A 16,080-nucleotide genomic window follows, 5' to 3' on the forward strand; every position below is an offset into this window, starting at 1 on the left:
CTTTGGGAAATACATTATAATCTTTTTCTTCTGTATTTTAAATTTTTCTCTCTAGGTCTTTAGACTTTACAACCAAATACTACGATTCTAAAGGCTTGTCCTTGAGGACTCTGCCAAAAAGCGTAGAAACAGTTTCAAACAGTGCTTTTTTTGAGAGTATCTTTTATAAGTTTAAAATATGGGATTCCTGGGTGGCTCAGGGGTTGAACTGCTGTCTTTGGCTCAGGGCGTGACCCCAGGGTCCTGGGATAGAGTCCCGCATTGGGCTCCCTGCAGGGAGCCTGCTTCTCCCTCTGCCTGTGTCTCTGCCTTCTGTGTCTCTCATGAGTAAATAAAATCTTTAAAAATAAATAAAATAAAATAAAATAAATAATAAAATAAAATAAAATATGTAGGTCGTGGACTAAATGTTCGTGTTCTACCTCCCAATTCATATGTTAAAGCCTTAACCTCCAGTGTGTACTACTTGGATATGGGCCTTTGGGAGGTGATTTGGGTTAGATGAAGTCATTGAGGATGGGGTCCTCATTATGGGATCAGCGCCCTTGTAAGAAGAGACACTAGAAAACTAGTCTCCTTCTCCTTCTCTGTCTCTCTTTCTCTTTGTATACACAAAGAAAAGGTTGTGTGAGCACACTGAAAGATGGTAGCTGCTTAGAGGCCAAAAGAGGAGACCTCAGAATGAAGTCTATCTTGTCACCACCTTAATCTTGGACTTCTCAGCCCCTAGAACTGTGATACATAAATTTATGTTGTTTATGCCATTGGTCTGTGATAATCTAATTATGGCAGCCTGAGCAGACTCAGGGTATTATTATATTTGCAAATCAGTATAAGACATTTTTCTTTTAAACACTGGATATTTATTCATGTTATATCACTAATCCTCACACAAGTGAACATAAACAACAATAACTAAATGTCTTTTTAATTATCACTATTAATGACTATTATAACTTATTGAAGGCTATCTACCACTAGGTCTTACAATAACCTCTAAGATGAATTATTATTTCCATTTCTCAGATAAGAAAACTGCAATTTTGAGATGTGAAGTGACGTGTTAATGAGTAGAGGTCCATTAGTTAATGAGGGGAGAAGCCAGGATTGCATCGGTCTAGTTCCAAGGCTTGCAAACATTCCCCTCTGCCATACTGCTTGGGTACACACAACGGAAGAGATTAAATATACTCAAGACATGATCCCAGACTTTACGGAGCTTATATTCTAGTTGGTAAGACATGGCAAGATAATGGAAAAGTTATATAATGATACAAAAGATAGACAAGAAACTGATATAAGAAATGGAAAAATATTGCAACTTAGAGTGTTCTCTGACTTGTACACAGAGTTCCCCAAACTTACTGTCCATGAAACTTATGTGTCATACCTGTTAAAATCACAAGTTATAACTGTTTTGAGAATTCTAATTCAAAAAATGCTGGCCTAGTTTGTAGGTGTACAAGAACTTTAATTTAAGGAAGCTGCGGTGGTCTGGGTGAGCAAAAGAGAGAATTAAGTTCTAAAAACAGTAAAAAAATCTCTTGAATCCAAATCTCCAAAATGCAAGTTAACTAAGTCAATAATTTTTTACTTTATCAAACTATTTTTTGAAAACATTCACTGAATGTGTAGCACTATTTATTTATACTTTTAATTCTTATGTAATCCACAACATTCTTATGAGATAGGATCATAATTGTAATTTCCATTGTATGAGGAAGGATTGAAGGCTCTGTTGTTACCCAACAGCAAATCAAAGAGCCAGGTTCTGAACCCGGAAGGTCTGGCTCTAGAGCCAGAGCAACCACCCACTATGGTAAACTTCCTCTCTAAGGCAGCTTCATTTTAAACCAACATTTCTGGTAATTCTTGTACAGGCACAATAGACGAGGGTTTGAGAAGATAGTTAGCTGATAACTGAAAGCTGGATCTAGATAGTTGTTCTCAAATTTTAGCAGGCATCGGAGTCCCCTGGAGGGCTTGTTTACACAGATTCCCGGCCCAATGCCCATAGTTTCTCATTCAGTAGAGCTGGGATTGTCTCAGAATGTGCATTTCTAACAAGTTCCCAGTTGAAGCTGATGCTGCTGATCAGCCCATCACATGCTGACCCCAAACTTACTGTTTACCGCCAGTTTAGATGAGACTATAGAAAAGCCTGAATATTTGTGTTAAAGAATTTGGACTTTATTCAGGGTAGGGTGTGTATGTCTGTGTCTTGTCTTTAATTTTTTTGACTAATATAACATTGTGTGATAGAAAATTCAAAAACTGCAGAGAGTATATGATAAAAGCAAGTCTCCCTGTTTATTCTATTCACCAGCCCCCACAACCTCCTCCCTAGAGCGGTGTACATTTCTAATCTCTTACATATCCTTTCATGATTAGAAAACAGAGGGAAAATGTTTTTTTAGCTTTCAGGTACCTAGAATAAAGTTCACTTATTTTCTTGTTATAACAGTTTAGTAAGTAGACTGCTGGAGCTGACTATCTAGGGTATTGACATCATAGGGGCTAAACATTGGATCCAAAAACTAGAGGGTTTTAGGTGTAGGTAGAGACTTTAAATGAGGAAACTAAGCGAACAGAGGGGTCAAATAACTTGTCCAAGTTCACACTTACTAGTGGCATAGCCAGGGTTCATTCATACCCATATTGTTCAACTCCAAAGCCAGTGCTCGTTGCATTTTCCCTCAAGAATTTGAGGCCCAGTGAGAAGAAGGGGCTTACCCGCTTTGCTTAGATTTTCTGATTCCCAGTCCAACAGTCTTTCTGTTTGACCATACTCTATGAGGGAAGGACTTTCTAAGATTTCCATTCAGATATTTGAGTTTTTATTGCCTTTGATCAAGGCTATGAAGCTAAGAAGGAGAAGTATGCAGTTTCTCTTCCTATAGATGATCCTTTGTCTCTAGAGCAGTGGGATCCATGAAGTACCAAATATTAAAAAACATGTGACTCATATATATTAAGAGGCATCAGAGGTCAACTAACAGCTTAGCTTTGAAATCTGTTGACTTCTCTCAGCCTCTGTCTCTGTAACTGGTGATGGGGAAGGGGAGATCATAATACACATAGAATACTGTTAATGGGGGCTTTAACTAAATAACAATGTGTGTAAAGCACCAAAAGTGGTGTTTGGCACAATGTGAGCAAAAAAAAAAAATGTTATTTTTCTTTTTTTTTTTTTTTTTTTTTTTTTTTAAATTAACTTTTATTGGTGTTCAATTTACCAACATACAGAAAAACACCCAGTGCTCATCCCGTCAAGTGTCCACCTCAGTGCCGGTCACCCATTCCCCTCCAACACCCGCCCTCCTCCCCTTCCACCACCCCTAGTTCGTTTCCCCGAGTTAGGAGTCTTTATGTTCCGTCTCCCTTCCTGATATTTCCCAACATTTCTTTTTCATTGTACATTCAGTTCTTAGGGTGGCTGCAACTCCTAGGTACAAACTAAAATTTGACAACAAAAATGATCAATTTTACAAGTCATTTTGCACAAAACCTAGGGAATCCATTTCAACTGTGAAAAAATGTTCAAAAATTAATTCTTCTAGCAATTTTTAATATTTGGACTATTAAAAATGACCAGAGACAATTATAACATATTAAAACATTCTAAGAGTAGAATGGGAGTATCACTACAGCTAGTCTTAACATTTCCAGGATTTTGGTGTCCAGAGTTCTAGGTAGAATGTTTCATAATAAAATGCAGACTATTCTACTGTTTATAAAAACTTTTTGATGTGACGTGGAATGCCATTAAATAAGATCATAATCAAATTTCACCTTTAGCCTTGCACTAAACTTCTGATCAATTCTGAATTTCCTAAGAAAAACCAACCTATTGTTATTATTGTTGTTATTCTTACTTCATACAGATTGCTTATTAAGGTATATTACAAAATTTTAGATAGTTTGTTTTTTGCCACATATGCAAATTCAAAACATTTGTATGCAGGTGCTACCTTACAGTGAGAACATAAGTTAGATAATGGCTCTCGTACTTTTACTATACAAAACATGATGGGATATAGAACAGATATCTTCAAACTTGTCGATCTTAGGACCCCTTTACACTCTTAAAAATCATTGGCAACCCTAAAGAATGTGTGTTTATATTTTTTATATTTATCGATATCGACTATATTATAGATTAAAACAGGAGTTTTAAACATAATTATTACCTGTTAATAATAGTAAACCTATAAAATGTTAAATAACACATTTTTATTCAAAGTAACCATATTTTTCCCAAACAAAAACATTTAGTGTAAATGGTGATGCTGTTTTTATTTTTGTAAATCTCTTCAATTTTTGGCTTAATAGATGGCACTGGATTTTCATATCTGCTTATGTGTTCAATCTGCTGTGACATAGTGTTTTGACTGAATTATACGTAACACAATCCAGCCCCCCACAGATATGTAGTTGAAGAAAAGAGGAATATTCCAATAGTTCTTTTGAATAATTGTGATTATTCTTTGATACTAAACCAAAACTCAACAAGTGGTAGTTTTTGAGGGGATAACTGCAATGTAAAATCTGAAATGATATCAATGAATTTCTTATTCTTCATATCAATACATCACAAGCAACTGGTCTGTTTTGTATTTTGAATGGGTCTCTTACTTGTACCTGATCTTGTAACTCATGCATTGGTCATTTGGAAATACTACTTCATTTTCCAGATGCTGACACATTTCATAATATAATATCAACAAATTACATTAACTTATATCACACTATCATACCAGAAAAGCCTGTAAGTATTGGAAAGCTGTCAAGCTCACAGTGGCAGATAGGAATTTTCCAAAATTCCAATTTTTGCTTGATAGCTCAAATTTTACTGTCAGTGACAAATACTGTCAGTTGTTTTCCTGGCAGTGACAAGCTCACTTTGTTCATTTTTTGATAAAATGTCTTCCCAAAACCCAAGTTTAAATAACCAGTTTGTCAGTCATTCTTTTTCTTAAAGACTATTTTTTTTAGAGCTGCCTTAAGTTCACAGCAAAATTAGAAGGAATAGAGATTTCCCATATGCTTCCCACTGGCTTCTGTTTGTTTGCTCTTTCAATGTTTTTTGTGTATGTTTTAGTTCATTCTTCTAATACTTCCCCTCTATTTTCCCTGAAACAATAATCAAAGGAAGATAATGGCATTTAAAAATATCTGAAAAAATGATCTTTTATGACTAGATTCTTAACCTCTATCCTTAGAAACCAGTAATCAACTTTTGCATCGAATAGGCCCATTTATCTTTGATGAATCTTTTTCATACTTTCAAAGACAAATAATTTTATTAATTTTTAAAAATTAAAATGAAGACTATGCAAATGACCTAGCACCCAAATTCATTACATGCTAAAAAAGCAACTTTTCTTTGTGCATTTTTAGTTTATCAAACTTCTTTAATTTGTCTTCACAGATGTAGGGCAATTAGTTTATATGACTTTATATAAGAAGTGTGAACATAAGGGTCAAAATACCAATCATGGCCTTGGTAGAGATAAATGGAGTTGAATTTAGTTTACTTGAATATTGACCTAAAGAAGAAAATTAGTACCTAAGACTATAATTAGATAGGACGAAGTTTTTAAAAGCATCAGAATGATAAAGATGATTAGTTTTATGTACCCCAAAAGAAAGTTAATTTCCCTCTCTATTGGAGAAAATGGGAGTAAATGTAGGGAGAAACATACTGCAATGGTATGGGCATTAAAATACTAAAAATAGTTAATATTTTTTAAAAAATTGAGATGTTTACTACTTTCCAAAATTTGAATATTGGAATTTGAATTTAGCCAAATTGTTCTGCTCTTTGGAAGTGAGATTTTTCCATATCAGTGGTTACTTGCAAATTTGGAGCAAGGGAGGGAGAGAGAAAAGGGTATGAGAAACCTTTGGGATTAAAGATTATGTCCACCATCTTGATCATGGTGATTATTTCATGGCTTTATATCTACGTCAAAACTTATCAAATTGTAGACTTTAAATATGAATATTTTATTACATGTCAATTATACATATTGAATCTCACTTTGAACAATGGCCAAGCTTTCCCCATCCCCCAAACATACCCAGATCTGTTAAATTATGGATTTATGTAATTTTTCACACTGACATGTGGGGCAGGATTCCTATAGAATGGCCTTACATAATTTTAGAATGAAGAGAGCATATTGATTTCTCCCTTGACACAAGTCATAAACAAAAGCATTTCAATGAAACATTGATAAAAATATATATTTCTTAAAGAACCGTGAACCAAATGTTAGTGTCAACATAAAACTAGGAAGAAATTGTTCTCAAATAAATGGAATATATTGCATCCTTAAAAGGCAATGATGGCCTTTCATCCTGAAGCTTTCAAAAGTGCAAGCTAATAGTATAATGCTAAGCAAGATAACTCAGAAAAAGACAAATAGCATATGCTTTCTACTCAAGTTAGAATTTAAGAAACAAACAAACAAACACCAAGCTAAGGAAACAAAAAAGAGAGAGAGAGAGAAACCAGGAAACAGACTCTTAACTATAGAGAACAAACTGCTAGTTACCAGAGGGGAAGTAGCTGGGGGTGGATGGGTGAGATAGGTGACGGGGATTGAAGGGTGCACTTGTGTGACCAGTACTGAGTGATGTATGGAATTGTTGAATCACTATATTGTACACCTGAAACTAATATAACACTGCAGGTTTACTATACTGGAATTAAAATAAAAACCTAATAAGTTTTTTCAAAAATAACCACACAAAATTTGTAATAAAAGTTGAAAGAAACTCAACAAAATTTCCTACAAAGTATAAAAAAATTCAATCTAACAAGCTCTGCTGCATTTTCATTTGATTATTTAGTATTTCATATTTATTTCTTTTCCCTTTTTCATTTTTTTTCTTTTCTTTCAAATTTTTATTTGACTTCTAGTCAGTTAACATATAATGTAATACTGGCTTCGGGAGTAGAATTTAGTGATTCATCACTTACAAATAACACCCAGTGCTCATCACAACAAGTGCCCTCCTTAATACCCATCACTCATTAGTATTTCATGTTTAATGTTAGCATTGATACAACAGAATTGACATCTGCCATTTTAAAAAATGCAAACTAAACAGATGCCTATCTCTTCAGCTTCTAAAAATACATTAAACTTCTATGAATATCAGTTAGCAATAGCTATTATATTATTATAAATAACACTCACAGTACTATTATATAGTATTATTACTATAAACAATTACTAACAAAATGTATAAATCACTTACAGTGTAATGGTAACATATACAAACTACAGAGCTTTATACAAACTGATTTGACTTCATAAGACATATTCAAGTGAATTTTGAGCTGCTCCTCGGTCAAGACCACCAAATTAATAGTATCTGGGAAATTACAGGCAATAACATAATTAAATATCCAGGTAATCCCTTTGCTCACCAATGAGTCATAGTTATTTCCTCATATTGTATAGTTAGGTCTCAGTGCAATATTCAGATATAAACCTAAATTAAGATAGAAAATGTTTTGTAAAGAAAATTGAACATATCCTTTTGTGTGGCTTAGCGGGGCCGACTGGTATGAAACTGTGTCACTTACTTTCCAATCGTGTTGGGTAGAATTGTAAGTTGATTGTCATCTACTTTGAGAGTAGTTAGTTTTTTCAACAGTCCTAAGAGAGAGAAGAAGGCTGATTAATACCTAAGAGCAGATCTCTGACCGGACGTACAGTATGAAAGAAAAAGAATCACTTGTGGTGACTATTTGTCATGCCACTTGGCTCTACTCTGCTAACACAAACTACAAATATATTTGTATGTAGTCCAGTTGCAAGACCTTCACTGGCATCAGTGGGAGCTCAGGTACGTCAATGCAGACAGACCAACACAGGGCTGACAGCAACGCCACCGCATTTCCCTTATCTATTACGCTGCAAAGGGACCAGATGAACACTTTCAAGCCGGCTGTGATTTAATATTTAATTAACTCCTAAGCACTGATCACTAACATTCCTGTTGTGATACAAATTAAAAACAAATCTGAAGTGTACCTAATAATCAACAAACGGGGACTGGGGTGTTGCGCAATGCAGTGGGTTATAATTATGGACTTGGAAAATTTCAACATATGACCTCATACTCTTTTCGTTACCATAAATCCCTGACTTGGATCAGCAAAAAGCACTAAAAACTTGCAATTTTAATATACTGAGTAGAACTGGCCAAGAATTGGTTTCAACTATTTATATTTCACTGTCAGATTTATGCCTTCCATACCCTCAGCGACTGCTCCATTCCTGGGGTTTTAATGAGTGATGGGCACAGAGTAACTGAAGAACAGCTTCCTTCATGGAGCCCCAGGGCAGTAGCTGTGTGGCCTAAACAGCCAACGTCCAAGGGCAAAGCGTGGTTAATTTTTTGTTTTATGTTGGAAATATGCATATACACTGTAGGCTACTTGTTTTACAGAAAACTTGTTATTTTTTAAGAATTTTTAGTTTTTTTTTCTTTAATCCAACAGAGAGAAAGAGAAAAGTTGCTTTGCTGGATATAGTAGGTTTCGTGGTCAAATGTGTTTGGGAAATGCTACATGAAACCACACTAAACATACTTCTGTAATGAAGTTTTTCCAGGAGCTTTTCCTGTATCCGTGCAGCAATGTGACCCCAAAGTGACTGTGGAGCGAATGTGAGCGTGCAGGGCGCCCTGTACAGCCAGCGATTCGTGCACTTGCCCTGGGAAGCTGCTGCAGATCACGCCCACCCACCTCCAATGTTCTCAGGATTCCTTAAAGGCACAAAGTAAGTCAGAACAAGATGTGGAATAAAACGTGATTATTGTACTTTGAATTCCAGCATGCTCCTCCGCTACATGCTCTGTAGAAGCACCCAGAGTCCCCGCTCCCCCGGAGAGAAGGGTGCTAGTGGAAGGGCAGCTGCTTGAGGAAATGTCCACACAGTAGCAGAGCTTAACACGCCAGCCTGAGCCCCAGGATACGGGGCCGAAAGAGGGCACCGGGGAAAGAGGCGACTCTCCCGGGGTCCTTCATCCCCCAAGGGTGCTCACCCACTGCCGTGTTCATGTTTAAAGGGTGACTGCATCGCTCCAGCTTCTCTGGTGTGTATGTGAGAAATACCAGCCTTGGAAACACAAAAGAGCGTGTTCATCGGTTGTGAAAAGAAAACAGGGGGTGATGGATTACAGCCAAACTTTACGCCTTGGTGGCCCTTACCAAGCGGCTGCACCTGCCCACAGTGGAGCAAGGGGAGGGCTGACGGTCTCACCAGCCCCACTGGGTCCTGAGGAGTTGGGGGCTGGGTGACAGATGGCCTTTAAGAGAATCACAGTGCCAGAGTCTGAAAGTGGTGGTGACAAGTCTTGAGGCACGCTAGGGACTAAAACCGAAAGGTTGATGCAACAATTTTTTGAAGGACGCAGGAGTGGCTCTGACCCCCCATGGAAGCTTCTGCAGCTTTAAAGGTGGAAGCCAGCTAGGTCTCTTTGCTTAGCTCCGTGTCTGTGGATTTAAGGGAACCTTGCTCAATTGGGGTGCGGCTACTTTGTCACTCACGTATTCTATCCAAGGGGATGCTCTTTGGACACATTCTGGAGCTTCTGTAGCTACACGGATGTCCCTGGAGCAGAAAGAGGACCTCACCCTCACCTTCGCTGCTCATGACTTCTCCCAGCAGATCATTCCTTTACTGCATTTCTGTACCATGTCTGCTTGGACTTTCCTCTTCTACCCTACAGGAATCGAAGGTGTTGAACCCTGTTCCTTCCCGCTCTTTGTGCCCTTCCCTAATTCCCCACCTCTTTACCCGACTCTGCCAATGTAGAAGTACTGAAGAGAAAGAAAAAGGAAGCTTCTTACTATGATTTCAGCTACTTATATATAAATGTGTAATAAGCAGCGATGCATGAAACATTACTATGATTTGTTATAAAAAATAGCTTATGTTTACATGGCATTTACGTGTAGGCAATGGAGTTTTGAAAGCCAAATAGCTGTGTGCTCATCAAATTTAAGATGACAACGATAGCTAACATGAGCACTTACTATGTGCCAGGTACTGTTCCAAGCAATTTTGCATGTATGAATTCATTTATTGCTGAAAACAATCCAGGAGGCAGGTGGTCTGACTGCTCTACTTAATAGATGAAGAAATTGAGCACAGAGAGTTACGTAGCTGGTCTAAGGCCACAAAGCTAGCAAGATAGAAAAGCCAGAATTTGAACTCAGGTGACTCGACTACTAAACCTGTGAATAAGATAAATCATTTTGGAAAGTAAAAAAAAAAAAAATAATAATGAAAGCTCTATCTAGAAGAGTAAAAGAGCCCCTTTCATTTTCCCTGGAACCAGACAAGGAAAGAGACTCAGCATATGGGTTTTGTTGAGTGCATCACCCCATTCAAATACCTCACAGCTGCAGAGGAACTAACGTTGAGGGGAAGGAAGGAAAGATTTTAATTTTAGTTGCTATTTTCCATTATTAATTGACTCTATGAAATTTCTTATCTTTACTGTTCTCCTAAATGTTGGTAGCCTGATGATGTCCAAATAAAGAAGCCAAGAGGCAATTCCCCATCCAGTGAGAAGCAATTCTTTTAGGGCCTTAGAACACAGCTCTGTCTCCTATCCAGATGCTTCTCTTGACCCAAGAAAGGAATTTTTGGAGGAAAGTTAGCCATTTTGGAGGAAAGTTAGCCTCCCTACAATCAGGGAGTCAGGCAACTCTGCAGATGCACAAATGTAATTTTCTCTGAAAGGTCAATAGGGTCCAAAGAGACAGCCTGAGGAGTAAGCTGATACAACAAAGTTACCGGCCTCATTTGAGCCATTCAGATTCTTAATGAAAGTGTTCAATACACAGGCCCACCTACCGATCCTGTCTGCTGCTCCTAGCCAACTACCCAGTCTGACCTTTTCTACCACCTCCATTCTGTCTGCCCGCACCGCGAGAAGGCTGATTTCCTAGGCTGCTTTCTGGAAGGAAGATATTTTAAACAAATAATTATATCATCTTTTATTTCACTATGCACCATTTTCATTTCCAGGATTTCTAATTGTTTTTTTCTTCATAACCCCCTATTCTTAGTCAGTTTTTGTCTTTGTTTTAGAAGTTCTTATTTTTATGAATGTTATTCTAACTTTTGTCTATTCGAGGATCTACACATACCTAAAAATCATTTTTTAGGTATGCTTGATGACGGGTTTCTCCTGGTAAATTATCCCATTTGAGTTTTTTGTTGTTAAAACATTAGTTTTCCTTTAGGATTTTTGTTTGCATGCTCATTCGTGAGGGTGAATGTTTTCTCCTTACCTATGCTCATCCCTCCCTGTCTGGCAGTTTTCTGGCTCCCTACCCCTGATCCCAGGTGTCTGGAGTTCAGAACCAGGGTTCACCTTAGGCGACATGAAGCTCTCAGCCCATGTGGATAGTGCAGATCCAATCCGAACTAGCTGTGACTTGCCAGGGTTTTCAGCAGTGAATCTGTTATCTGTTCTTTCCAACACTAGGCCCATATAGTGGTTGTAGATTGTTCAGGCTCTCTTCACAGAAAAGGGGTTGTTGCCTCAATCTCCTGTGCATTTGGACTCATCTGTTATGCTTATAGCACCTTTTTTTTTTCACTGCAGAAATGGAACTTACAGCTCTTTGTGGTCTGGAGCCCTTTAGGCCTAGGGTCATCTCTATATTCCCGTTCTAGCTCAGGTTGAGGTAGATGCTCATTCTTCTTAATAAGCATGGCTAAATTATCTTATTTGCTGAATATTTAAGAAACCCTCATTATAAACTAGGGATAGTTCATGGTACTGAGGAGGCAGTAAGGAACAAAATTATATTCTTCAAATATAAGTAATTTTTCTATTCTCTTTACATCTTTGAAGATATACAGCTTGGCGATCGAGTGGTAGTACGAGGCATGTATCTTGACCAGATGGTCATCTCTGTCATCTTAAACCAAGGTTGCTCTTTTTAACCATTAGACTTCCTCACCTTCTACAACATAAAACAGTGTTTTCTAAACTTATCTTACTACAAGTTTCATCTACGATGTTTAATAAAAACAAATCAGAGGACCCATCACAAACTTACTGAATCAGAATTTTCAGAGAAAGAGTCTGGAAATGTGTAAGTGTTCAATAAAGCTCTCAGATAACTCTTCTAATGGAATGAGCTGGAAAATACTGTTATAAAGTATGTGATTATATAAATAAAAAAATTATCAAATCCAGATAGAAAGAAAACCTAGCCTGCTGTGTTAAAACTACTATATAAAAGATCTATAACAAAAATGGATTGGGTGCTTACGCATATTAAGACCAATTCTCTGCTGTCATGAATCTTAACAGCATATAAAAGACAATATATCTGTTTTTAATAATAGAACCACAAAGAGATTTTATATTTATTATACTTCTTTATGTCATTTCTAGATTATAGCAGTGTTATAATAGTATTGAAAATAGGAGATGGCAGGACCCTGTGGATAGAAGCTACTCCAATTCTATGGTGATAAAAGGAGACATGCATAGTCATCAAATCATTCTAAATATAAGAAATATACTTTTTATAATAACACTTTACAACTTAAAATATCTGAATTTAAAAAAAAAATCAATTTGGTACGATCATTTTAACAGGAGAGCCTTCTTGAATTTGTTAACTAGTGTTACCATTTCATTTTAAGATATTGGTAAACTACTATTTTTACATCTTGCATAATGAACTTGGTAATTTATTAGTATCAGGCAGGCTAACAGCATATTCCCTATAACTACTGACCAACTAGGACTAAGCCAAAAAAGACAATGATATATTTCATATAAACATTCATGAATATTCTCACCTATAGAGTCAGGCAACTGTTGCAACATATTGGATGACAGTAAGAGGTCCTCAAGGGCTTCACATCCAGAAATTTCCATGTCAACCGTTTCTATTCTGTTTTTTGACATATCCAGGTATACCAACATCTTTAACTTCCCTATAGACTTGATAACATTGCATAAACTCAGGGTTAGTTGAGAAACTTTCACAAGACATTTGAAAGTTATAAAAAGCACAACACTGTAAAACTTATTTTAAAAGCAGCTACAATAATAACAAGCATTGGCAGGAATGTAGAGAAATCGCAATCCTCGTACACTGCTAGCAGGAATTTAAAATTGTGCGGCTACTTTGAAAAACAGTTAGAAAATGTTGGAGTTTCTGTATGACCCAGCCATCCCTAGGCATATACTCAAGAATGCAATATAAGTCCACACAAAATCGTAAATGTTCAAAGCGGTATTATCCACAGTAGTCAAAAAATGGAAACAATCTAAATGCCTATCATTTGATGAATAGATAAACAAAATGTGGTATATCCTCATGTTGTAATATTATTTTGCAATAAATGCAAATATATGCTACAAAATGGATGAGCCTTCAAAACATATGCTGCGAAAGATGCCAGTAACAAAAAATCCACCTGCTGCACGATTCTATTTATATGAAACGTCCAGAATAAGCATCTCTATAGAGACAGAGAGCGGATTAGAGTTGCTGGAGGTTTGGGGGGAAGGGGACATGGGATTGATTGGGACTGGCTTCAAGGTTTCTTCTGGGGATAATGGAAATGTTCTAAAATTAGATTGTGGTGATGGCTATTTAACCATGTGAATATTCTAAAAGCCACTGAATTGTATATTTTAAATGAGTGAATTTTATGGTATGTGAATTATATCTCAATACAACAATCTCGACACTGCAGAAGAAATCAGCCAATCAATCAATCAAAATAAAGATTGCCACCCAAATAACATATGTTGACATGTTGATTCTTACAATTCCAAACACATAAAAAAAGGTTTTAAATCATGATTTGGACTTTATCCTACTAAACAGTTTCAATATTTTGTTCATTCAACAGTTCTTTTTGAGGATCTACTACGTGTCAGGGCTTGTGTTACACATGGAAAAACAATCATAAAGAAGTCAACTAAGTATGATGAGAGACTTGTCATGATACAGACAAAGTCTTTGATTCTTACAGAGCTCGTAGTAGTGGAGGAAACTGTCAAATAAACAAACAATTATGATTATTTATAATGGTAGCAAGAAAAACTAGCATGTGTAGAATGCCGTAGAAGCACAGGGCTGCAAACTGCCTGGAAGACATAGCTTGTCAAGAAAAGGAGAACCTGCACCCGGAAGAGAAAATGACTCAGACACTCACAGCAAAATGTGAAAAATCATGGCATGTGTGAGGAAGAGTGGGAAATTTGATTTACAGCATTACAAGAAGCCAGGTGTTAAAAGGCCTTGCGCGTTATGTGAGGAGATGTAAATTCTACCGAACAGGCAAGGAAAGCTGCTCAAGGCTTTTAAGACAGAATGACACGATCAGGTTTGTGCTTTAAAACACTGCCTTCAGGGAGCTGTGGAGGAAAGATTCATGGTGGGAGTGGCGGAGACCCATCAGAAGATTCTGGAAACATGGCAGCTGAGGAGATGAGAAGGACCTGAGTTAAGGCAGCAGATGTGAGCATGAAGAGGGGACGGGCTTGAGAAAACTTAAGAAGTGGGAGAATTAGATTCACAAGTAACTGCTGAGGACAGGGAAGAACAAAGTCCTACCGTGAACAGGAATTACGGGGACTGCTTAGCTGGGACGTGGACCATGGGAGTCAAAGCAAGATGAAAGTCCTCATTTTCTTTCTCTTTCAGGGCATGTTTTGCAAATAAATGCCCCCCACACACCCGCGTTCAGTGGGTCATCTGTCCTTCTAACCTACCTGGGCACACTTTAGTATACTGTCTCTAATTATTTGACAGAGTGGAAATAAATAAGTCAATAAACTTATTATGCACACAAGCACACCCTCGGTACTGTGCTGAGTACCTTACATATATTATTCGATTTAATATTTCATATCCTGGCTGCTCCAAATGTGTTTTGCAGACCAGCAGCATTGGCACCGTCTGGAAGCCTGTCAGGAATGTGGATCTCAGACCCACTCCAGACCTACTGAATCAGAATCTGCACTTTGGCACACATTACAGCTTAGTAATTATGTGATGTCACACACTGGGTTCCCTGGAAAGCAGAGACAAAGAGAAGCTTATGCGAGACTGTCCTTGGGATCAATACCAGTGGAAAGATAGAGGGAGAAAGGAAGCATGACTGGGCAGATGCAGAAGCCCAGCTGTGATGCGTCTTGAGGGAGTCTGCAGCCGGCTCTTCAGGGCTCACTAAGCTGGGATTGCCCTGTATTTGTCCTGAGGAAGACTGAGGAGCCAGACCTTTATCACCAGTCGCTGGGTGGAAGTCTCCCAGAATAGGGATGTGACCCGGGTAGGGAGGTTCTGTTCAGCTGGAGCAGTTCCTGAAGAAGGTGGAGAGCTGCAAGTAGCATTCCCAGAAGCTTCAGGAATAGAGTCAGTTCTTCCTTCCAAGAGGATGATGCATGCCAGCATCTACTACCAGTAACCTTCTAAGGTTTCCCCATTAAGAAGGGTGCAGCTAAGATTCAAATTCACTTTTCTCAGATGACAGACTACAAAGCCTGTTGATTATATGGGCAGTTACTGACCTCTAACTCCCTAATTAACCCAGCACATATCTGTAGCCCTGCTCCCTCCCGTCCTCCCCATGGAGGCAGAGAATGTGAGCAAGCTCTTGGAGTAGATAAACAGTGGCTAAGCTAGGAGCGGAGTAATTTGGGTGACAGGCCAGAGGGCTGAATTCCCCGCTTGCCTGGAAATATGTCACTTGGAAAAACACTGTCACTCTACTTATAGATTTCCACCCTAAGGAGCTATTACGCTACCATGGCTCATTCTTCCCTTCTGGTGAGCAAGAAAAGGATGATAGATGTGGTGTGTGTGTGTGTGTGTGTGTGTGTGTGTGTGTGTGTGTGTTTCTTTTTTGTTTCTTTATCATGAGAAAATTTCTTTACTCTGAACCTCCTTCATTGTTATCTGTAGTGGAACTTAATATTTTGCTGTGAAGTTTCTAAACATCATTTTTAGAAGCAAAATAACACTTCGGTGTTTATTTTTGAGTCTTCTTAAACTCTCACTTTCAA

The 16,080-nt window shown here is 37.7% G+C and overlaps 1 protein-coding gene across 1 annotated transcript in view; it reads right to left on the reverse strand.

Moving 5' to 3' along the window:
* The window catches only part of LOC112934595 (leucine-rich repeat-containing protein 7), a 155,198-nt gene that overhangs the window by 102,243 nt on the left and 36,875 nt on the right, over positions 1–16,080 (reverse strand). The window contains 2 exon segments of the mRNA XM_072745077.1: positions 7,601–7,673; positions 12,858–13,002. Of these exon segments, the coding sequence (XP_072601178.1) occupies positions 7,601–7,673; positions 12,858–13,002 (218 nt within the window).

Source organism: Vulpes vulpes, unplaced genomic scaffold (genome assembly GCF_048418805.1).
Source record: "Vulpes vulpes isolate BD-2025 unplaced genomic scaffold, VulVul3 Bu000000626, whole genome shotgun sequence".
Classification (NCBI taxonomy): Eukaryota; Metazoa; Chordata; class Mammalia; order Carnivora; family Canidae; genus Vulpes; species Vulpes vulpes.